We start from the raw sequence: 26,250 nt of genomic DNA, 5'->3' as shown, positions 1-26,250 counted from the left end.
CTAATTTCAGGGTGGGAAGGGCCATTATTCATAAAAGTAAATAAACTATATGAAAAAAATTTGCTAATAAAAAGAGGGAGAGAATAAGAGATATTAAAGTATGATAGTAGAGGGGTTAACATTTTATTGTTAGGAGTTTTAAAGAATTAGTTTATTCTCTCTAAATAAATATTTATTCAGTTTCTAATAAGTGCCAGGTTTAAAGATAAGCAAAATGAACACTTTAGAAAGATAAACTCTGCTTAATCCCTTCACCTTTTCACCTGGCCCCGAAACCCCCTCCCCTCTGACAGCTGTCACTCTGTTCTCCATCTATGAGTCTGTTTCTATTTTGTTTGTTAGTTTATTTTGTTCATTAGATTTTAACATATGAGTGAAATCATATGGTACTTGTCTTTCTCTGACTGGCTTATTTCATTTCTTAGCATAATACCCTCTAGATCCATCCAAGCTGTCCCAAATGGTAAAAACAAAAACACAAAAAACCTCACAGACACAGACAACAGCATGGTGATTACCAAAAGAAAAGGGATTGCGGTAAGGTAATAGAGGGTATAGGGGAGAAAAATGGTGATGGAAGAAGACTTGATTTGGGGTGGTGAATATACACAATACAATAGAGAGTTGATGTATTATAAAATTGTATACCCAAAACCTATAATTTTATTAACCAATGTCACCTTAATATATTCAATTAAAAAAAACAAAAACACAGCAACAAAATAAGGGAATACACAAACACTTTTCTTTAAAGAAAGGCAAATAATAATAAACAGAGAGAAAAAGAGGTTTGATCTTAGTTGAACCTTCTCATAAATACACATTGCTTGAAATGCCACAAAATATAGCTGCATGTTAAAAGTAATTATCTCCAAGATACAGAATTACAGGTAACTTTTTACCTTTGTATTTATGTTTCCTAAAGAACATATTTTCTACATAAATTAGAAAAATAATGTTTTTTCTTTAAAAATCATAAGCATTCTTAAACCTTACCTAAAATGTGTTTTCTCCATGTAACAAGTTAATAAACTGCAACTGAATTTCAGAAGATTATTTAAATTTAACAAAATTATGGTGGTCCTGAGTACCTCTAACTGCATTTTACAGCCCAGCAAGCCAGTACAAAATCTTGAGAGTTATTCGATAGCAATTTTTCTTTGTAACAGTCCTTAGATTGTTTTCATTTACTAAAAAGTCAAAAGTACTGACTTCAAAAGTCTGGAACAGTAAGTCTGTGGTTTTTAGTTTTGTTTAACAAAATTCTTACTTTCCCATAGCACTAACCTTTAGAGACTGGCGTAACTGGACTCTCTTTTAGGCATGATGCCTGAATACGGCTAAATAAACATTAGAGACCGACTTCCACAGGGTAAGGGAACAAATATTTACCTTCTTTGCATCTGCAGAAGACCTCAACCCTTCTGGCAGCATGTGCACTAAAGGTAAGACCGCAGCACTGACACGCTGGAAATGGGAATCAGAAACCTGCTCCAAACGTGGTCGCTTGGATTCCAGTGAATCATGATCCACTGGGGACGGGCCTGGGTGAAACTGTTCATATCCAGGTCTCCTTTCTTGAGGCCTAATACATACAAAGAAAATAAACACTTAAAAATTTTTAAATGATGAACCACTTCCTGCTAGTATCTCTGGTTGGACTTTTAAATAAATGAAAAAATTAGCTTTTAAAGTGAATCTCTGGCCCCTCCTCCCTCACCCCAGAAGAATATACACCTCACTATAAAGTACTATTAAAATTTGAATTCTAATAGAAAAATTTTCTGCAGCAGAGGCTAGTGATAAAGAAGTGAAAGACATAATAAAAGATTTCAATTTGCAAAAAACTTAAAGTTGCTAAAGAATATCTATAAAATAGTATTTTTAAACCTATAATATAATTATTGAATTCAGTATAATCTAGACTAGAATAACGTCATTCTTAACCAATTAAAAAAAAAAAAAGCTAGCCTGGCCAGTGATGCTCAGTGGTTAAGCATCAACTCATGCACCAAGAGGTTGCCAATTTGATTCCTGCTCAGGACACATGCCCGGGTTGCAGGCGGCATGCAGGAGGCAGCCAACTGATGTTGATGCATCAATGTTTCTATCTCTCCCTCTCCCTTCTTCTCTTTCTAAAACCAATAAAAACATATATTTTTTTAAAATACACTTGGGTGAGGATAAAAAAAAAACTAGTTCAGTTGGTTGGAGCGTTGTCCTGTAAACCAATGGGCTGTGGGTCCATTCCCAGTCAGGGCACATAACTAAGTTGCAGGTTCAATTCCCAGTCGGGGTGTGTTCAGGAGGTAACGATGCGTCTCTCTCCCTCTCTCTCTCTTCCCTTCTTTCTCCCTCCTTCTCCCTCTCTAAAATCAACAAACATATCCTCCAGAGAGGATTAAAAAAAAAATCTAGCAATTGCTACATGGACAGACAAATGACTTGAGTTGTGAGCTATTATGAAGGCTTGAAGAGTCTCTTGAATGGAAATGCAACACTGTTTTAAAGATATAATTCTGACCCCCTAAATATGTATTCTGTTTAGTTTCCCCAGGTATTAAGTGTCTTGAAGGTCAAGAATCTGTCTTTGATTTCTTTAAATGATATACTGTACAGAGTACTACATATGGGTATTTGATCATTTGACTTTTCATTTTCTACCAAGGTATTTACAGAAGTGATATTTTGTTTTAAACACAAATGTATCAAAAATAATATTTTTAGGAGTATCATAAATGTTTACTTTTTATACTCGTAAGAGAGAAAATACCACAGCAATTATGTCTTCCTTTAATGTCCCCCTAACATTTAGTCTGATCTCTCAGAATAAGGAAGGTGTAAGAACAATGAGAATGTAAAGCTTTGTCTTATTTCAATTATCCTGGTGACACATATTTAGTTAAAGATTACATTTTACAAATGTTTTTATCTTTTTGGCATTATATCATCTTTCCATAGGCTCAAAGAAAAAACACAACACAACATTTCATTGACATGATAATCACTGGGTTTCATTTTTTAGGATCAATGATGAAACAAACCCTGAAATCTATAAAATTATTATACTGCAAAATTGTGAAATCTCATTTAAGACATAAAATCCATTATCTTCTTAAAATTCACAATGGTGTCACGAAAAGTAATGGAGTAGGAAGCTTCAGAAACAATACAAAGATGCCTGCTTTTGCTACTTATATTCAATGTAGTATTGGGGGTTGTCAGAGCACTAGATAAGAAAAAAAATAAAAGGCACCCAAATTGGAAAGAAAGAAGTATTTCTATTTGCAGATGACATGATCCCATATCTAGAAAACTCCAAAGAATCCATACAAAAAAGTTAGAGCTAATTATGAATAGAGCAAAATTACAGGATATAAAAATCAACATGCAAAAATCAGTTTTATTTCTATACATTAGCAATGAATAATCTGAAAGTGATATTAAGAAAACAATTCCATTTATAATAACATCCAAAAAAACAGAATAGGAATAAATTTGACCAAAGAGGCTCAAAACATGCACCTTGAAAAACATGAAACTGCTGGAAAAAATTACGGAAAACTTAAATACTAAGGCATCCCATATTACGTATTAAAGAGTTAAGATTGTTAAGATGACAATACTACACAAAGCTATCTACAGATTACATTGAATCTATAATAAAACCCCAATGGCGTTTTTTTTGGAGAAAGAAAAGTCCATCATAAAATTCACAAAGAATGACAAAGGGCCCCAAATAGCCAAAACAATTTTGGAGAGGAAATGCAAAATTGGAGAACTTGCTACAAAGCTACAGTAATCAAGAGTGTGGTACTGCCATAAGGATAGATATACAGACCAATACTTTTGAGAGCCCAGAAATAAACTCTCACATCTGTAGTGAGCTGAATTTAAACAAGGGTGCCAAGACCATTCAGTGGGGGAACAATAATTTCTTCAATAAATCATACCGGGGAAACTGGATATCCACATGCAAAAGAATGAAACTTATCTTATACTATATGCAAAAATAACTCAGAATATGGACTTAAAACAGTAAGATCCAAATCTGTAAAACGCCTAAGGTGGGGGAAAAACCATAGGGAAAATCTTCCTAACCTTGGATTTGGCAATGAATTCCTGGATATCATGCTAAAAGCCTTGGCAACAAATAAAAAACAGACAAATTGGACTTCAACAAAATTAAAACTTTTGTACTTCAAAGAAAACCATCAAGAGTGTGAAAAGAAATCCACAGAATAGGAGAAAATATTTGCAAATCATGTATTTGATAAGGTTTTAATATCTAGAATATATAAGAAACTCCTACAATCTACCAATAAAAAGATAACCAACCCTCACCCAAAAAAGACACATTTCTCCAAAGATGATATACAAGTGGCCAAATACATGAAAAAATGCTCAACATCATTCATCATTACAAAAATGCAAATCAAAACCACAATGAGATGCCCTGGCCGATGTGGATCAGTGGTTGGAGTGTCAGCCCACAAACCAAAGTTCAATTCCTGGTCAAGGGCACAATTCACATGGGCTGCAGGTTCAGTCCCAAAACACAGCAGGGGCACCTGCAGGAGGCAACAAATTGATGTCTCTCTCACATCAATGTTTCTCTCTCCCTCTCCCTCTCCCTCTCTCTCTCTCTCTCGAAAATCAATGGAAAAAATATCCTCGGGTGAGGATTAACAAACAAACAAACAAACAAACAAATGAGATATCATTTCATACCCAGTAGGGTAGCTTAATTTTTTAAAAAAAATAATAACAAGTCCACAAAGATATGGAAAAATTGGAACCACATGCACTATTTGTGGTATTGTAAAACTGTGCAGCTGCTTTGGCAAAGAGTGTGGCGGTTCCTCAAAAAGCTAAACATAGCACTGGCTGGTGCAGCTCAGTGGTTAGAGCATCAGCACACACACCAAAGAGTCTCAGGTTCAATTTCCAGGCAAGGGCATGTACCTGAGCTGCAGGTTCCTTCCTGGACCCCAGTTGGGCATGTACAGGAGGCAACCAATTAATGTGTCTCTCTGACATCCATAATTCTCTCTCTCTCCCCCCCACCCCCACCTCTTGACCCTTCTACTCTCTTAAAACTCAATGGAAAAAATATCCTCTGGTAAGGATTAACAACAAAAAAAGTTAAACACAGAATTATCATATGACCTAGCAATTTCACCTAGGTATATGACCAAAAGTATTGAAAACAGGAACTCTAAACAGATATTTATACAACCATGTTCATAGCAGCAATATTTAAAAAATCCAAACATGACAACAACCCAAAATCAATAAGACACAACAGAAGTCCTAAGAGGGAAGTTCATAGCACTACAGGCCTACCTCAAAAAGCAAGAAAAACTTTTAGTAAACTATCTAACCCTGCAAATTAAAGAATTAGAAAGCTCCCCTGTGAAGCAGTCCAAACCAGGGCTTTTGTTTGCCGGGAGTTTTTTTACTACTGCTTCAAGTTCATCAGTTGTTAGCCAATGCAGGTTTTCTGATCCTTCCTGATCCAGTTTTACATGATCTCACTCATATGTGGAATCTATAGACAAAACAGGCTGAGGGACAAAATAGATCCAGAGACACAGAAGCATGGAATAGACTGATGAATTTCAGTGGGAGGGCGGGGATGGGGGAGTGGGTAGGGAGAGATTAATCAAAGAACTTATATGCATATATGCATAACTCATGGACACAGACAATAGTGTGGTGAAGGCCTGGGGGGGTGGATGTGGAGTGGAGGGGATCAATGGGGGGAAAAGTGGGGATATCTGTAATACTTTCAACAATAAAGATAAATTTTTTTAAAAATCCAAAACGTAGAAACAACCTATGTCCATTAACAGATGAATGGATAAACAAAATTGATATACATTCCGTGGACTATTATCCAGCCACAGAAAGGAATAAAGTTCTGACACTTACTATAATATAGATGTATTTTAAAAACATGCTAGGTAAAATAAGCCAGACACAAAAGGAAAACTATTATATGGTTTCATTTACATAAAATATCTATAATAGGCAAATTCATAGAGACAGAAAGTAGATTAGAGGTTACCAGGGACTGGGAGGAGAGGAGAATTACTGCTTAATGGGTATAGATTTTCTTTGGGATGAGAAAATTATAGAAATAGTGATGATGGCTGCACCACATTGTGAGTGTACTTAATGCCAACAAATCAGAACACTTAAAAACAGTTAAAGTGGTAAATTTTGTTATGTATATTTTACTACAATAAAAAAATTCACAGGAACTTAATTCTCAGAACCAATACTATTAAAGACTAGCCTAGGAAATAGAGATCTCAAATTCCAGCATAAAATTTTACATTAGAAGATTACTACTGCTTTAAAGAATGATTCAGACTCTTTTTCACCAGCTACTCTTTTCCAATTCACTAAACTCACTGGACTCTGACTTTATTCCCCATCATTTTATTTTATTCCAATAGTTCACCACTCACTACAGTCAGCAATGACCTCCAAACACTGAAAAAAAAAATAGTATTTTTAGACAGATGCTAACTTATCTGCTATACTTTGTTCTTCTCTTACCCCTTCCTTCCTGAAACTTCCATCTGTTGGTTTCCAGGACACTATCTTCCCTGGCTGTCATATTCTCACAGTCTTCTGTGGGCACATACAGTGATTTTCCACAGGGGATACCAGCATTGATAATTTTAAAACAATCAACTTCCAGAGATTCTGAACTTCCATATACACTCTTTACTTAAAATGACCTATCTTGAGAGGCAGTGTGGTAGAGTGGATGGTGCACTGCATTATGCTTTAGAAGTGCTGAATTTGAGTCTCAGGTCTGGCACATAACTAGCTGTGTGATGTTGGCACCCATTAAACATCTCTAAACCTCAATTTCTTTCCTCATCTATAAAATTATTGTTGCTATTATAAAAAAACTGACTTACCAGATAATAATCTGTGGGTCTCCTTCCCCTACTTCTTTTTCACAATTGCCCTTCTGTCATTTTATAAAGAAAAGCTTAAGTCTCCCTCTTCCTGTATCTTGCACTGGAGCAATGACTGACTATCAAAGGGTAAACACCTGTAGAGCAGCAAAGAAATCCTTCGGCAAGCTAAAAGTTCCCAAATATTTGATTTTAAGAAGATTATGGAACTTAAGTTTTAAACTGATATTTTCATCTTAGATAAGAATGTGATTTGGGGCATGTACAGCATAAGAAGTTATTTGTGAACAAGATTTCTTCAGCAAAATAAAAAATAAGAATAGAGTACATGCTGTTACATTCATTCTATCAATAAGTAACATTTTAAAACAACCCCATCTATCTCATTGAAGCATGAACGCATTTCTATAAAATTTTACTTGTATTTAATAAATTTGTTACTCATTTTCTTAAATGATTGTTGTTTTGATTGATTTTATAATAATTCTAATGTGTACCAGAGTAGGTGGAAGTTACACTCACTTCCTCCCAGGAGCAAATCAGAATTACAACTAAATCATACAACATTAAAGTGAATAACCAACCTAAGTCTAGTTGAACATAAGTCTTATAACTCAGGACATACAGAAAAAGCCACAGAGACTGGTACAAGGGCAGAGAAGCAAAAAGAGCTGGCCCTGCACTGACATTCAGCAATTAAGAATTGGAAGGGATACCTCAGCTGCAAAGGTCCCACTGAGTAGAAAGGGGTCTCGACCCCTAGGTCCAGCTCCCCAGCCCAGAACACCAGTACTGGGAAGAGGAGCCACATAATATCTGGCTGAGAAAATCAGCAGAAATTCCATCTGCCAGGGTGAGATCAAAGAATGCTAGACACGCAGGTGCCTTCTTAAAGGGCCAGTGCACAAAATCTCATTTGTGGACACTTACCCCAGGCTCCAACAAAGGGACGGTAGCTCAGAGAAGACTGGAGTCATACAGGGACAGACTGGGTTGTATGGCTTCAGAGGGAGAGCTAGAGAAACATCCACCATTTTCACTGTGCTGAGTCCCTCTCCCATATCACCCACAGATGCCATATTTTCTGGGTGTAGCTTTCCCGTACACATAGCATCAGCCCCACACTCCCAACTCCTTGTGGAGCCACTCTGCCAAGTTCACGTTCTGTGGAAGAATCAGCTAGCTGTCACCAGCTTGGGACCGCTGCAGTCTTTCTTGTAAGGCTCTTGAAGAGGTGCAGGCAGATGCAGGAGCCATCAGAGACACAAAGGGAGAGACTGAGTGGAGTGCTTTAGGCAAGGGCCATTTTCTCCCAGTGCTCCCAACTGACTACATTCCTCTTCCCCATGATAGAGGCCTGCAGAAATGCACTAATCACACCATCCAGACTATCTGGGAACGTGCCATGCCAAACTTGCACCTTTTGAAGGAATCTGTTGGCTGCAGCCAGCCTGGGGCCGAGGAAGTCTTTCTTGAGAAGTTCTCGAGGACATCCGGACAACTTCAGGGGGTGTCAGAGACACCCAGGGAGAGACTGAATGGAATGGCTTTAGGTGAGGGCCACATTTCCCTTTGCGGGATAGCAATACTGCCCTGTGGCATCAGCCTGGGAAGATGCACTAGGCCTACCCTCCCAAATAACCTGAGGCCCTGCCCGAGCCCAAGTTCCCACCCTGTAGAGGAGTCCGCTGGCTGCTGGCCACCCTGGGCCTGGTTGCAGTGTTTCTTCAGTAACTTTCGAGAAGATCCAGGCAGACTCAAGGTGCATGAAAGATACAAAGGGAGAGGCACAAGTCGTGTGGCTTGCCAAGGAGGGCCATTTTTCCCCGCTCGAACCAACCACTGACATCGTTCCTGTGACAGCCCTCCCTCCATGTTGCCAAATCTTAATCTGTTTTAGCCTGATGACTCTACTGGTCTCACCCTGATGACTCCCTGAGACCCCACCGAACAGCAAAGGCCCACAGGCACCAAGCAGATGGTGGCTGCCCTTGGTGTACCCTGAAACTTTTGCTGAGTGGCCTCAGACCCAGCACTGGTGCCAAGTTTGAATCACTAGTAACTTGGTGAACAATAATCACCCCTACCTAGTAACTCACTGAGAACCTGCCTCACGCAACTCACATACTACCAGAGGCAATTTCAGTGGATGAGCCTAACAGGCAGCCAGCAGGCAAAGGCAAAGGCAAAGGCAAATCTCAGGGTGCCTTGGGCATTTTGCTGACCTACACAAGGCTTTGTATTAGTGTAAGCCCCAGTATGCAACATGGCCCCTCCAACTAACACCCAGGCCCAGCAGAGGAAGCCACTAACGGTAGATGGCTTTAAAGCTCCTAACAAGTAACCCAGGGCTGGTCACAGCCATTGTCTGACTGACCTGCACCACAATCCCTCCCAAGAGGCCCCAGAACCAACACACCAAGTGGATGACTTCAGACTTCTTCAGAGTTAAGACCCGATTAGCTCCAAAAGCTGTACTCCCAAAGGGAGATCTCCACAGGCACCAGTTGCTTCTGTGGACAATTCAAAATTCTGCTTTGTGGGGTCAGCCCCCACACAACAGCTCACACACTGTGGTAGGGTCAATGCTCACTGTCAGCCAGCCTGAGTGTCAACACCCACAAATAGGCCAACAGCAATCAAGACTCAATTATAACAGGAGAGCTCACATAACTCACACAAGGGACATTCATGAAGCATCTAGCTCAGGTAATCAGGGAGACTATACCATTGAGGCCCACAGGGCACCTACTACATAAGACCATCCTACCAAGACTGGGAGACAAGGCAGATCTATATAACACGCAAAAACAAATAAAGACAGGCAGCGAAAACGGGAAAACAAAGAAACAAGCTCCAAATGAAACAAAAGGAGAAATTCCCAGAAAAAGAACTAAATGAAATGGCGCAGGCACTCTTATTAGATAGAGTTCAAAATAAGGGTTACAAGAGTGCTCAAGGAACTTAGGGAAAGAATGGATGAACTCAGTGAGAACTTAATCAAAAAGTTAGTAAGCATAAAAAAGGACATAGAAATCATAAAAAAAGAACCAGTCAGAAATGAAGACTACAATATCTCAAATGAAGAATACACTGGAAGGAATAAACAGTAGGTTGGATGAAACAGAGGATCAAATCAGCTATTTGGAAGACAAGGTAGCAGAAAACATCCAATCAGTGAAGCAAAAAAAAAAAAAAAAAGAATTTTAAAGAATGAGGAAATTTTAAAGGACCTCTGAGATAAAACAAGCATAACACCAACCACATTATAAGGTTACAGGAAAAAGGAAACAGAGCAAGGGATTGAGAATCCATTTGAAGAAATAATGACTGAAAACTTTCCTAACCTGGTTAAGGAACAAGATACACAAGTCCAGAAAGCACAGAGAGTCCCAAACAAGATGGAACTCATAAAGGCCCATACCAAGAAACATCAAAATTAAATTGCCAAAGGTAAAAGATAAAGAAAGAATCTTAAAAGCAGTCAGAGAAAGACAGTTACTTGTAAGAAAGCTCCAATAAGACTATCATTTGATTTCTCAACAGAAACATTTCAGGCCAGAAGGGACTGGCATGAAATATTCAAAGTGATGAAAAGCAAGGACCTATAACCAAGACAACTTTAGCCAACAAGGCTATCATTTAAACTGAAGGAGAAAGAAAGAAAGCTTCCCAGACAAGAAAAAGCTAAAGGAGTTTATCACCACCAAACCAGTATTACAAGAAATAATAAAGGGACTTTTTTAAAAACAAGACCAAAAAAAAAGAGGGACATAAATATGCATAATGAAATAACAATACGTATCTACCAATAATCCCTTTTAATATACGTGGATTAAATGTCCCAATCAAAAGACACAGGGTAACTAAATGCATAAGAAAACAAGACCCATATATATATCCTGTCTACTAGAGACCTACCTCAGAATGAAAGACACACACACAGACAAAGAAATGAAAAAAGATATTGCATGCAAATGGAACAGAAAAAGAAGCTGGGGTAGCAATGCTTATATCAAACAAAACAGACTTTAAAACAACAGCTATAGTTAAAAGACAAAGAAGGATATTACATTATGATAAAGGGAGGAATCCAAGAAGAGGCTATAACCTTTGTAAACTTTTATGCACCCAACATAGGAGCACCTAAATATATAAAGCAAATCTAGGGACAGATCAAAGGTGATATGGTCATAGTAGGAGACTTTAAACACTCCACTGACATCAATGGATAGATCTTCCAAATAGAAGATCAATAAGAAAACAGTGGCTTTAAATGACACACTAGACCAGATAAACTTAATTGATGTCTTCAGAGCATTTCACCCCAAAGCAGCAGAATATACATTCTTGTCAAGTGGACATGAAACATTTTCCTAGATAAGGTACATGTTAGGCCACAAAACAAGTCTCAATAAATTTAAGAGTAAAATTATATCGAGTACCATCTCCAACCACAATGGTATGAAACTAGAAATCAATTACAAGAGAAAAATTGAAAAACACACAAAACATGGAAGCTAAATAACATGTAACTAAACAATGAATGGGTTAACAATGAGATTTTTTTTAATCAAAAAATACCTTGTGACAAATTACAATGAAAACATGACAACCCCATATCTGTGGGGAAAGCGAAAGCAGTCATGAGAAAGAAATTCATAGCAAGAAAGGCCTACCTCAAGAAACAAGAAATATCTCAAATAAACAATCTTACCTTACGCCTAAAGCAGGGGTGGGGGATGTCTGGCCCAAGGGCCGTATACGGCCCGCAAAATCATTAGGTCTGGCCCTGCCAAGGCAACTACAGGTGGAACTCGAAATTCAATAAATCTAAGAGCTTTTTTCATAGCTAATTTTTTAGTTGATAATTTTGTATGGCTCTCGAATAATGTTATAAATATCCAAATTGCCCTTGGCAGAAAAAAGGTTCCCCACCCCTGACCTAAAGGAACTAGAGCTAGAACAAACAACAAAGCCCAAAGTGACTAAAAAGAAGGAAATAATAAAGATCAGAACTGAAATAAATAAAACAGAGTCTAAAAAAATAAAAGATCAATGAAACCAACAGCTGGTTCTTTGAAAAGATAAACAAGGCTGATAAACCTTTAACCAGACTGATTAAGAAAAAAAAGATGACCCAAGTAAATAAAATCAGAAATGAAAGAGATGTAACAACTGACACCACGGAAATACAAAGGATTATAAGAAAATATTACAAACAACTACATGCCAACAAATTGGGCAATCTGGAATGGGTAAACTCCTAGAAACAAACTATCTTCCAAGACTGTATCAAGATGAAACAGAAAATCTTAACAGACTGACTACAACCAACGAAATCAAAGCAGTAATCAAGCAACTCCCAACAAACAAAAGCCCTAGACTGAATAGCTTCACAGGTAAATTTTACCAAACATTCAAAAAACTAACAAACACCTATCCTTCTCAAACTATTCCAAAAACTTCAAGAAAAGGGAAGACTCACAAGCTCATTTTATAAGGCCAATATTATCCTAATTCTAAAACCAGATATTTAAAGACACTGCAGAGAAAGAAAATTATAGGCCAATATCCCTGATGAGCATAGATGCAAAAATCCTCAAAAGTATTAGGGACACTGAATTCAGCAATACATTAAAAAGATTATACACCAAGGTCAAGTGAGATTTATTCATGGGATAAAAGGTTGGTTCAATATCCACAAATCAATTAATATATCACATAAACAAAATAAAAGATAAAAATCATATGATCATATCAATATATGCAGAGAAAGCATTTGACAATTTATGATTAAAACTCTCAGCAGCCCGGCCGGGCATGGCTCAGCTGTTGAGCATCGACCTAGGATCCAGGTGATCGGGGTTCGATTCCCGGTCAGGGCACATGCCCGGGTTGCGGGCTCGATCAATGACTCTCTCATCATTGATGTTTCTGTCTCTCTCTCTCCCTCTCCTTTCCTCTCTCTGAAATCAATAAAGATATATTAAAAAAATAAAAATAAAAAAACTCTCAGCAAAGTGGAAATAGAGAGTGCATATCTCAACATAATAAAGGCTCTATACAACAAACCTATAGCTAACATCATACTCACGGGGGAAAAACTAAAAGCGTTCTTTTAAGATTAGGAACAAGACAGGAAATGTTAACTTTCATTAAGCTTATTCAACAGAGTACTGGAAGTCCTAGCCACAGAAATCAGACCAAAAAAAAAAAAAAAAAGGCATCCAAATTGAAAAGGAAGAAGTAAAACTGTCATTATTTGCATATGACATGATACTGTATATAGAGAACCCTAAAGATTCAACCATAAAACTACTAAAACTGATAAATGAATTTAGTAAAGTATCCAAATACAAAATAGTCAGAAATCAGTAGCATTTTTATACAACTGTAATAAACTACCAGAAAAGGAAACTAAAAAACAATACCATTTACAATTGCATAAAAAAAAAAATTGGAATAAATTTAACCAGGGAGGTAAAAGGCCTGCACTCAGAAAATTGTAAGATACTAAAGAAATAAGCTGAAGAAGATACAAATAAATGGAAGCATATACCTGTGCTCATGAACAGAAAAATTAGCATTATTAAAATGTTCACACTACCCAAAGCTATCTATAGACTGAACACAATGCCTATCAAAATACCAACAGCATTTTTACAGAACTATTAAAAATAATCCAAAAATTTATATGGAACCACAAAAGACCCTGAGTAGTCACAGCAATCTTGAGAAATAAGAACAAAGTTGAAGATATCATACTACCTGATATCAAACTATACTACAAGGCTACAGTAATCAAGACTGCATGGTACTTGCATAAAAACAGATACACAGATCAATGGAATAGAATAGAGAGCCCGGAAATAAACTCACAACTATATTGTCAATTAGTCTATGACAAAGGAAGCAAAAACATAACATGGGGTGAAGACAGCCTATTCTATAAATGTTGTTGGGAAAATTGAACAGACACATGCAAAAAAAAAAATGAAATTAGACCACCTTCTTACCCCATATAAAAGAAGAAACTCAAAATGGATTAAAGACTAAAATGTAAAATCTGAAACTGCAAAACTCCTAGAAGAAAACATAGGCAATATAAAGTCTCTGACATTTCTCTTCACAATATTTTTTCTGATGTATCTCCTCAGACAAGGAAAACAAAACAAAAATTAAGCAATGGGACTATATCACACTAAAAAATTTTGCAGAGCAAAGGAAACCATCAAGAAAATGAAAAGACAACGTATTAATGAAAGAAAATATTTGCCAATGATAACATTAGATACATCAAGGGTTAATATCCAAAATTTATCAAGAAATCATACAACTCAATACCAAAAAAAAAAAAAAAAAAATACTCCAATTAAAAAATGCACAGAGGACCTGAATAGACATACAAAAACATACTCAGCATCACTAATCTTCAGAGAAATGCAAATGAAAGCCACAATGAGGTATCACTTCACACCTGTCCAATGGCTATCATCAAATAAATCAACAAATAAATGTTGGCCAAAATGTGAGAAAAAGTGAACCCTCGTTCCCTGTTCATGGGAATACAGATTGGTGCAGCTACTATGGAAAACAATATGGAGGTTCCTCAAAAACTTTTAAATAGTACTGCCATATGACCCAGGAATCCCACTTCTGGGTATTTATCTAAAGAAATCCAAAATACTAACTTGAAAAGACATATATACCCCTATGTTTACTGCAGCATATTTTACAACAGCCAAGATATGGAAACCACCTAAGTGTCCAATAATAGAGGAGTGTATAAAAATGCTGTAGTAGATATATACAATGTAATTTTACTCAGCCATAAAAAAAGGAAATCTTACCTTTTTTGACAGCATGGATGAACCTAGAGGGTACTGTGTTAAGTGAAATAAATCTGACAGAAAAAGACAAATACTATATGGTTTCACTTACATATGGAATATAAAGAGCAAAAGAAATGAACAAACAAAATATAAACACACTCACAGATACAGAGAACAGACTGATGACTGCCGGGGGGGGGGGGGGGGGGAACGACAACGAGGGGCTGAGTGAAAACAGTGAAGGAATTAACAACAACAAATTGGTAGTTATAAAACAGTCCCAGGATACAAAAGTACAGCATAGGGAACACAGTCAATAATATTGTAATAACTATGTATGGTGCCACATATGTACTTGAAATATCAAGGGGACCACTTTGTAGAGTACATGATTGTCTAACCACTATGCGGTATACTTGAAACTAATACAAAATGATGCTGAATATAAACTGTAATTGAAAAATAAAATTTTAAATCACTATGGTATTTAGATTCCATTGGATAGTTTTAAAAGCATACTGCAGCAGAGTTTTCTTAAATGTCAATTGTCAATATGACAAATTATATTCCTCTTTTAAAATTACTATGAAGAATTTTAGATGTCCATTTAAAATAACAAGGCCGAATACAGCTTTTCAAAATTCTTTTGAATAATATGTAAGCAACAAACTTGAAGACCACTGTTTTAATCATTTCCCTTTCTCCCCTTCAGAGGCTTCTGTCTCTCAGTGTCTTTAGATGTTAGAAATCTTACAGGTTCATCTTTAAACTATTGTTCTTCTCAATTTTCATACCTTCTCGATCACTATACCAACCTGTATCTTAAATCTAGATCCTCCCCAAGCATGCTAGATACATCTCCACTTGGATGTTTCATGGGTACACCAAACTTGATTCATACCTACTCAAGGCATCTTACATTGTTGCACTATCCTTAATCTCTATCACAGCTGCTGGAACCAACAAGGTCGAAATCTAGGATTCATCCAGGTTTCCTCCCTCTCCTTTGCCAATTGCCAAGTCTTGGAAGCCTTTATCTCTTAATTTACCGATGTGTTTCCTCTCCATTTCAATTACATTGCCCTATCTCATGCTCATATTCTCTCTCTTACAGGTCCCTTATGTGTTCTCTATTGCATCTAGTCTATCCAAGTTCACCCTCCACAAAACAGCCAGAAGTAATATATCAAAAACAAGCAGACAGCATCAGGTTAAAGGCCAAGCCTCTCAACACACCACTTAGAACCAGGGACACTTACTGCTAGCCTGCATGGAAATTTTGTTACAAATTTCTTTAAGTACATGCAACCTTCTGGTGTACAAGGGCCTGGCTAACTGCCTGAGCTGTATTTCAGCCCTCAGTTGTCTCCTCAAATAGGCACCATTGCTTAGAACATAATCTACAAAAACTAACTTCCAAGTATTACATTCTGCCCGTGAGAGTTACCAAAGGCAGAAGGTGAAGTATATCCAGTGCTGGAGTACAGCCTAAGGCATCCAGGACATAAAACAAGTCAGACAGAGTATGGAAAGCTTTCTTTCCATTAAAAAATCAGATTTTTCCCATTTCAGCTTGCCAGGTTTTTAGAACAAAACCACTGACACATTAATAAGTAAATATATAACATTTAAAATTTCAAAAAATTTAAATGAACTATGAAAATCTTTATTAAAAAAATTACAATTATATATTGAAAATCCTGATGAAGCTAAGCATGAAATTTGCATTCTAAATTAGCATATTTGCCTTTTGAAAACTAACTCCTGTAGAATGGTACACAGAATGGTGCAGCCAATTTGGAAACAGTCTGTTAGCTTCTCAAACGGTAAACAAAGAAATCTTACAGGTTCACTTTTACTATATGATCCAGAAATTCTACTCCTAGGTAAATTTCCGAAAGGAAAATATATGCCACATAAAAATTTGAGCATGAATATGCACAGCAGCATTATTCATAATAGTCAAAAAGTGAAGATAACTCAAAATATCTAACAATTGATGAATGGATAAACAAAATGTATATCCAAAACTAGAAATAAAAGACAAAACCACCGGATTTTCATACTAAAAACTCTATAGCTTTTAAACTTAAAAGTTCCTACTTTTTACTCACTTTCATTTCTTAATAGTATCTTTAAATACCTTTAAAACAAGTTAAAGTTATCAAATGGATTTTTTTTTTTACTGCAATATACCTATACTGTATCACTTTAATTTTAAAGAAAGGATATCCCTCATTAGGGGAAATATGTCATAAAGTACATAGCTATTCAAAATAGTGGTCCGCAAAGATCATCAAGAATTATGTCAATTGATTTTATTTATTCCCAGCTAATGAAAGCTGTTCTCTGAAACAAAACTGATTTTGCTTAAATTTAAGAATTTACCAGTATGATTTGGCTTGTTCTTCTTTTGCTCAAGGGAAAACCAATTATCTGAATTCCAGTGAATCTTTTAAAATATCTGAAATTACTTGCCCAACTGTTCTGCATCTTTTAATCTAAATATCCAAATACTCTGAATAGTTTTATATGGACTAATTTTTCCAATGAAATCTAGAAAGCATGATAGATGACATTCACATAGAAATGACTGACTTTTTATGAATATTGAGCTTATAAAATGATATACATTTACTAACAAAAAAAAATTCCAGGAATACCGAACAGAACAAAGGAAGCAAATCACCCCAAATATCACCACATAGAAACAATGCTAAAATTATGTGAATATCATTCCCAGACACCACTTTATTTTTATATATGGATGGACAAACATACAGGAAAAATAAAACAATAAAAGAATCACATACAGTATTTTTAAAAGAATATTTGGTTTAGTTTTAGACAGATATAAGAGAAACAAATAAAATATAATAAAGCTTAAAATGGAAGAATTGCTGCTATATACCAGATAAATGCTCCTTTACCACAAGAAAATTGGTTCCTAAAAAATTTGTTAAAGGGTACGGAAAAAATAATAAAAATCATTCAAAAGGTAGAATTTTAGCCCTGCCGATGTGGCTCAGTGGTTGAGTGTTGGCCTGTGCACCAAAGAGTCGCGGGTTCAATTCCCAGTCAAAGGCATGGACCTGGGTCACAGGTCCAACTCTAGACCCCGGTTGGCACACGTGGGGGAGGCAACCATCAATGTGTCTCTTTCACACTGATGTCTATCTGTCTGTCTGGGTCTCTCTCCTTCTCTCCCACACACCCTTCCCCTCCGTTCCATTCTCTAAAAAAAAAGAAAATCAATGGAAAAAAATATCCTTGGGTGAGGATTAACCAAAAAAAGGTGGAATTTTATTTAACTTAACATTTCCATTTTAGAAGTACCAAATCACTCCAGCCACACTTTTCTAACTCATACCTTTATACATTCTCCCAATACTTACCATACCTCTAAGTGGGTGGTTATATTATTTTTACTTTGTCAAGATTTACTATTGACATTCTGTTATGAAACCAGAAGTCATCGGGGCATCTCATATGGACTTACTACTTAAATGGCTTTATGGCATCTATTCTCTGTGTAAGCTAGATTCCATCACCTACTAGAAATTCTTTTAAAAAGTTTTAAAATGTTCAGTGCTTTCGTGTCAAAGAATGTCTGTTGCTTTTATTCTTAAGCATGTCTCGTATAATATTCTTAGATCTCAATTTCTTTCCCTGAGAACTTTTTAGTTATTGCTCTATCTTCTGTCACTATAAAAGTTTGAGGCCAGACTCTCTTCTCCAGGTAAAGGGTTTATTTTCCTTCCTGGATTCCTGATTATTTTACTTATCCTTGAACTTTAATAAGTTAACCAGGATCTGTCTTGATATTGATCACTCTGTGTTATTTTTTCCTGGAGACAGGTATGGCTATGTCCTATGAAACTACAGAGTATTTCCTTCACTTTACAAGGAAAAATGGAGATTGTTTTATTATGACTTTTTTTCCTTTACCAAGTTCTCCACTTCAAAAACACATGTCCATATGATACATTGGATGATTTTAATTTGTCCTCCAATTTCTTTCTAATTGATTTAATCTTTGTCTTCTGCATTTACTTGGATTTTCTCAAGATTTTCTTCCATAACAAAGGTCTGACCTTTAGCTACACCTACTTTAACCCTTGTTTCTCCTCATTTTAGATGTTAAATTTATAGTGGTGAGCTTGGGGACACTGGAATGTCCAATCTTTCATTTTCTCTAATTTGGCTGTTTTGTTTTTTGACTACTTCATTTTTAATTTTAAGTTCTTCTATAGTGCGTAGCATTCACGTGGTTTGCTCTTTGTTTTTTGTCTTTTTACACATAGAGGTCTTTGGGGCATACTGTACTGCTTATTTTCTTTTCCAGGAAATTTTAAGGGACCTCTGAGACAAAACAGGTACAACATGGATGGCCCTACTCAGACTTTTTCTTTGGTGTGGAATGGTGTGCATGGGTTTTCCTTGCTCGTCTCTCCTTTGCCTGTCATGTGTCTGTCTACAGATGGAGGACTAAGTATGACTTTCTAGATATTTTTCTACAACCTGAGGGAACATGGAAATAGAGCAAAGTAGGGGAAACCTTGGTTGAGGCTGTCAGAGCCTTTGGTAGGAATCCTGGCCCAATCTACTAGCCAGACATGTACACCTATCCTAAGAGTTTTGGCTCACCAATGTGGAAAACGACACACTGTGACTGCCTTTCCAGCAGGATGGCATATGGGGATTCCCAAGCAAACCATTCACCACAACCACCCACACTTAAATGTTCTCAAATTGAAGAGAATTCATGAGAAATCCTAGGACTTTACTGAACCTTTTTCTTTCTTCAACACTGCTTCTTCTATGAGTGCAGAAGTAGGGACTAGAAAGCCAAGTGATGCAAGATTCTTCTAATTCCTTCCTCAAATACCATTTTTCCAAGTTTACAGCAGTGGCTGTATGCCTTTCCTTCTTTATAGAGGGAGCATTTTTAGCCCCTTTTTTAAAAACTATTTTTTTATATTTTCTAAATATTGGGGGAAGAATGATCTGAATTCTCTCTACAATCTTCACCAAGAAATGTATTTTAAAATAATTTTAAACATTACCTAATAATTTCAAACCTTTTATTACCTTAAAACCTAAATAGTAAACATATTTTTAAAATAGGAAATCAAGTTCTTTATAAAACTGCTAAAACCAGAAAGGCAATTTAATAAAGGTAGTTATTATATTTTGAAATACTTTATATCAAGATTAAGAATGGAGTCAAAGATAACAGAGATGGTAAGTACACTAAGGAAAATGAGTATCTAACATGTACCTAATCAAATACTATCCTTAGAGGACAAGGCCATTATTATCCCCACTTTTACAGGTGAGAAAACTAAGGTTTGAAGAGCCTAAATCAGTGATTTGCAATCCTGACTACAAATGAGAATGACCTGGGAAACTTTAGACATAAACGAACGCCTGGGCCCAATCCCAGAGATTGATTTAATTACAGTTGACCCTTCAACAATACAGGAGTTAGGAGTGCCACCACCCACACAGTAGAAAATCCACTATTATCTTATGTCGCCCCTCTGCATATGCAGAGTCCCAACAGCCAGATGACCCTAGAACAACCGGGATTTGAACTACGTGGGTCAACTGAACTGCAGTTAGTTGAACTGTGTCAACTGAAAAAAATCTGTGGATAAGTGAACCTGCACAGGTCAAACACATGTTGTATTCTGAAATGAGACTTGGGAATCTAGTTTTAAAAGCTCCCAGGCAGTTCTAACATGTAGCCTAAATTGAGAACACCAGTTTATACAGGGTGGCACAAAAGTAGATTTACAGTTGTTTGTATGGCAAATAATACAATAATTAATAAAAAATAATGCAAGAATAAACTGCGTATGTCTCATAAACCTACTTTTGCCCACCCTGTATAATGTGATCAAGGTCACACAGCTGACCAGGATTCGAGTGTATGTAGGTCTACCTGACTTCCCAATGCACAGCATTAACTCTGAACTCAGGTAAGAAGTTTTAAGAGTTTGTTCACTATTACAACTACTTCCAAAGATAATATAAACAAGCTCAAAACACAAACTATAAATGGCCAATCACGACTTGGTTAATAAAATTGCAAAATAAAAAATTAAATTAAAAACAATAACACACTTGTGAAGTATACAAATTTCACAAGTTCAGTCCTAGAAACATAAAAGAAAGCCCATTACCTGTCAGAACCTGGGTGAAATTCTGAAAGCAAGGAAGGTCGTCTGCGAAGCTGTTGTTGCTGCTGTTGCTGCAAAAGCTGTGATGCTTGACTGACTTCAAGATGAGAAGAACGATAATCAGGGACTGCAAATTCCTAGTATTAGAATAATCATACATTAATTATTAACCAAAAGGTGAAAAGCATCATGAAATCAAACGAAGTATAAATGCATGAAGGCAGTTATGAGCCACTAAGTATGGAAAGAAACAGCAATAATAATTTCAACCCTTTACTTATCTAATTCTTTCCCATAAACCTAAAGTAATCAACATTTTAACTATATATCATTCCAAAGAATTCAAATTAAATTTTGTGTTCAATTTCAATTTATTCTTCTAACAACATATCACAATAATTTCCAATCTATATTATTCATGTAGTAAGATCTCAAACTCGTATTCAGTATGAAATCCTAAAAAGCACGCCCATCTTAAACTCAAAATCAGTAAGCTGGAAGGGTCACAAAAGCCATCTAGTTAAATTCACATATATTTACAAACGAAAAAACAGAAGTCCAGAGAATCAACCGGCTAGTTAAGAGTAATAGTTTTTCCATCATTCCTAGGTGGGTGGTTTTCTGTTTTCCTACTTTTCCTTTATTGTCTTTTTGTTGAAAATGCAAAAGTTTCTTTTCAAAAGGAATCTATTAATGCTAATAATCATAGATAACCACAGAATTACCAAATAACCCAGGAATTCCACTCTTAGGTATATACACAAGGTAATTAAAAGAATATGGCTACACACAAAAATCTGCACACAAATTTTCAAAGCCGCATTATTTACAACAGAAAAAAGGAGAAAGAATCCAAAAGTCCACTGACTTATAAATGGACAAACAAAAGGTGGTATACAAGCATTCCCCACTTCTGAAAAGTTCCACTTACACCACTTCACTTTTACAAAAGAGCTACATTAGTATCTGTTTTCACTAACCAAAAGAAATCCAAAGAGGATTTTCACTTTCAGGGAATAAGGCAAAAAGTGAAAAAATGTTGTGTTTGTTTTGCAGTGAGCTATTGTAAAAGCGGTGGACCCCAAGAAGTAAAACTGGCTCCACCAAGCTCCTTCCCCAGAAACTACCTTCAGCATCTCAGCATCAAACCGCCATAGCTTTGAACTGCATCTGTGAACACCTGTGTTTATACCTCGATTTATTTGGGGCATCTGGTAGCAAGATGTGTCCTAAGGTATCAGAAAAGTCTAAGAACTTGTAAGGGTGTTGTGCTTGGCATGAAACTGGACAATAACATTTCAATGGTGGTGAACAAAAAAAATAAGACATTGTGTATGCACTGAATTTGCCTGTGTCCACCATTTGTACTAGTTACACAAGGAGAGAAAGTGGGAAGGCTGCCAAAGTTACCATTTGTTTTGCTAGTAGTAAAGTGGTCTCTCTTAGTCAGTATCCAGGAATGGATAAAATGGAAAGTCTACCACTGGAGTGGATTGATGGGTGTACAAAGCATGGTGTTCCATTATCTTATAATTTAGGAGAAATCAGTCTTTTCAATAGATTAATCTAAACTGTACATACATTATTTCTACTTTATATACACTGTCATTCCTGCTTTTACTACTACATGTTAGTGTTATTTAAGGTTTTATGTATTATTTGGTATGACTTGGTAGGTTATTTTTGGGATCAAGGAATGCTCAAAGACTTTCCAATATAAATTAATGGTAATTGCTCCTTTTCACCTTATGAAAGGTGTCATAGCAGGAGGAACTTGTATCTATACAATGGAATATTATTCAGCTATAAAAAGGAAAGAACTACTAATACATGCTACAACATAAATGAACCTAGAAACAAAATGCTAATTTAAAACAGACATAAAAGGCCACATACTATATGATTCCATCTAAATGAAATGTCTACAAGAGGCTAACCAATAGAGATTGAAGGGAACAGGGGAACTGGAATTAATTAACTATTAGGTATGGGGTTTCATTCTTGGTGATGAAAAATTTCTGAAATTAGATAATGATAATGACTGTCCAACATAGTGAATATACTAAAGTCCACTATATTATCCACTTTAAAACAATGAATTTTATGTTATATGAATTGTATATCAACAAAAATATTTTAAAAATCATTAACAGATAACACTGAGCTGTACAGACCGAAAAATGGGGTAAAGAGGTCCAGAGCCCTTCACTATAGGCAGATAACAGTAAAACATAGTTCATACATAGTCTAAGAAAAAAATAAAAGGTACAACATTGAAAACATAACCAAGAAAAATAAGACACTGAAATAAGACAATGTCCAGAATTACAGTCCCATAGTAAACAGCTAAAAAATTGGACATAACATAGGAACAATTTTCAAGCACTGGGCAATAGGACTTGATCGCTGAGAAAAATGAAACAAGTGGTTAAGTTCTACTACATTCCAGACTTTCTGCCTGAATGTGATTTCCAAACTGCATCCCAGGGAAAGGAACCCAGTGTACCACAATCTTGTTCATTGAAGAAACAACCATACTAATTTGGGAAAGTCAGGCAAATAGAATTTCTGAAGACTTCCAGAGAGAATGAAGTTACAAAGAGAAAGACTTTCTGAAATCTAAATATGAGTTTCTCTAAATCTTTTTAAAAATATATATTTTAATTGATTTTAGAGAGAAAGGGAGAGGGGGAAAGAGAGAAAAACATCAATATGAGAAACATCTATTAACTGCCTCCCACACGCACCCTGACTGAAGTTGAGCCAGCAACCTGTACATGTGCCCTGACTGGGAATGGAACTATGACCTTCAGGTGCACAGGACAACCGAAGCTCATTAAGAGACTGAATAACTATCAACCTCTGGGTGCTTTCAGTCTTTGCCTGATTTGCTTCTGGACCCAGGGCTAGGAAAAGCAGACCTTGATGTCCACCTTGGTCCAGCAGAGGGAATCACAAACGTGGATTGTTGATAGATCCAAACAGGGTACTCAAGGCCAGTCACAAACAGTGTTTGACATTGGCCTACACCAGAGATTGTCCAAAAGACTGGGAGTCCTAGCAGATCTACCTAATACATAGAAACAAATCTAAACAGGCAGCCAAAATGGGCAGACAAAAAAACAAGCCACAAATGAAAGAACAAAAGAATTCTCCAGAAGAAGAGCTAAATGAAATGGAGATAAGCAATCTATCAGATATAAAGTTCAGAATACTGATCATAAGGATGCTCAAGAGCATGGGAAAAGGAATGTAAACTATGAAGGAAATTAAGAATGACACAGTAGAAATAATAAAATAAAGAAACATTGGAAGTAATAAACAGCAGATTAGAGGAAGCTGAGGAAAAGATCAGTGAATCAGAAGACAGGGTAGAAAAAAAATCACTCAATCAGACAACCAAAAAGAAAAAGCAATTAAAAAAACAAGAGGACATTTTAAGGGAGCTGTGGGACAACATGAAAGTTAACAATATTGGCCTCATAGGAGTACCATAAGATTAGAAAGAAAGAGTTAGAGAACCTGTTTGAAGAAATAATGGCAGAAACTTCCCTAACATGGTCAAGGAAAAAGTCATACAAGTTCTGGAGGCACACAGAGTCCCAAGCAAGAAGAACTCAAAGAGGCCCACACTCAGACACATCATAATTAAAATGCCAAGAATTTAAGACAAAGAGAGAATCTTCTCAAAGGCAGCAAGAGAAAAGCAATCTCTTACCTACAAAGGAGCTCCCATAAGGCTGTCAGCTGATTTCTCATCAGAAACTCTATAGGCCAGAGGGAATGGCATGAAGTATTCAAGGTAACAAAAAACAAGGATCTGAAACCAAGACTACTCTGTCCAGCAAGGCTACCATTCAAAATAGATGCTGAAATAGTGAGCTTCCCAAACAAAAAAAGGGCTAAAGGAGTTTATCACCATCAAGCCAGCATTGCAAGAAATGTTAACGGGACTGCAGTAATAAGAAGCTGAAACAGACAAACAGAAACACAGCACAAAGAAATAAAATGGCAAGAGATAAGTACCTATCAATAATAACCTTAAATATAAATGGATTAAATGCTCCAATAAAAAGACATAGGGTAGCTGAATGGATAAGAAAACATGACCCATATATACGCTGTCTACAAGAACCCCATCTCAGAACAAAAGACTCACACAGGATGAAAGTGAAGGGTTAGATTTTTTTTCCAAGCAAATGGAAAAGTAAAAAAAAGTGGGAGTAGCAATACTTATATCTGAAAAAAGAAGACTTCAAAACAAAGGCCATAACAAGAGACAATAAAGGTCACTACATAATACTAAAGGGATCAATCCAACAAGAGGCTATAACCCTGGTAAACATAAATGCACCCAATATAGGAGCACTTAAATGTATTTAAAAACTCTTGGAGGACTTTCAGGGAGAGATAAACAGCAATACAGTCATAGAAGGTGACTTTAACATCCCACTAACATCACTGGATAGATCTTCCAGACAAAAAAAATCAACAAGGAAACAGTGACTTGAAATGACACACTTGGTCATATGGACTTAATTGATATTTACAGAACATTTCATCCCAAAGCTGCAGAATATACATTCTTCTCAAATGCACATGGAACATTCTCAAAGACAGACCACAAAGTATGACACAAAATAAGTCTTTACAAGTTTAAGAAGACTAAAATCATATCAAGCATCTTCTCATATCACAACAGTATGAAACTAGAAATCAACTACAATAAAAAATCCCTCAAAAACATTCTAACACATGGAAGCCAAATAGCATGTCATTAAACAATGAATGGGTTACCAATGAGATCAAGAAAGAAACCAAAAACTTCCTGGAAACCAATGAAAATGAACAAACACTAACCCAAAATCTATAGGACAGTGAAAGCAGTACTGAGAGGGAAGTTCACTACATTACAGGCCTACCTCAAGAAACAAAAAAAATCTCAAATAAACGATGTTACCCTACAACTGAAAGAATAGAAAGAGAACAAGGAAAGCCCAAAGGAAGTAGAAGGAACACAGAGACTAAAAAAACCATACAAAAGATCAAGGAAACCAAGAGCTGGTTCTTTCAAAAGAGAAACAAGATTGAACCTTTAGCCCGACTACTCAAGAAACAAAGAGAGAGGACCCAAATAAATAAAATAAGAAATGAAAGTCCTGGTTGGTTTTGCTCAATGGTTAGTGTCAGCCTGCAGACTGAAGGGTCTCGGGTTCGATTCCAGCCAAGGGCACATACCTCGGTTGCAGGCTCGATCCCCAGCCCCAGTCGGGGTGCACGTGGGAGGCAACT

General features: G+C 36.4%; 1 protein-coding gene across 25 annotated transcripts in view; it reads right to left on the bottom strand.

The window, feature by feature from the left end:
• The window catches only part of NCOR1 (nuclear receptor corepressor 1), a gene marked incomplete at its 3' end in the record, with an annotated part of 194,618 nt that overhangs the window by 136,782 nt on the left and 31,586 nt on the right, over positions 1-26,250 (bottom strand). For all 25 annotated transcript variants that reach the window (XR_014000470.1, XR_014000471.1, XM_081161018.1 and 22 more), the window contains exons 3-4: positions 20,962-21,095; positions 1,393-1,585 (exon numbers count right to left, since the gene is read on the bottom strand). Coding sequence is in view for 23 of the 25 variants with exons in the window: in XM_081161018.1 (XP_081017144.1) it covers positions 1,393-1,585; positions 20,962-21,095 (327 nt within the window). The remainder of the gene's footprint in view (positions 1-1,392; positions 1,586-20,961; positions 21,096-26,250) is intronic.

The sequence above is a fragment of the Miniopterus schreibersii genome (genome assembly GCF_964146895.1).
Source record: "Miniopterus schreibersii genome assembly, chromosome: 16".
Classification (NCBI taxonomy): Eukaryota; Metazoa; Chordata; class Mammalia; order Chiroptera; family Miniopteridae; genus Miniopterus; species Miniopterus schreibersii.
This window is presented reverse-complemented; position numbering and strand designations above follow the sequence as displayed.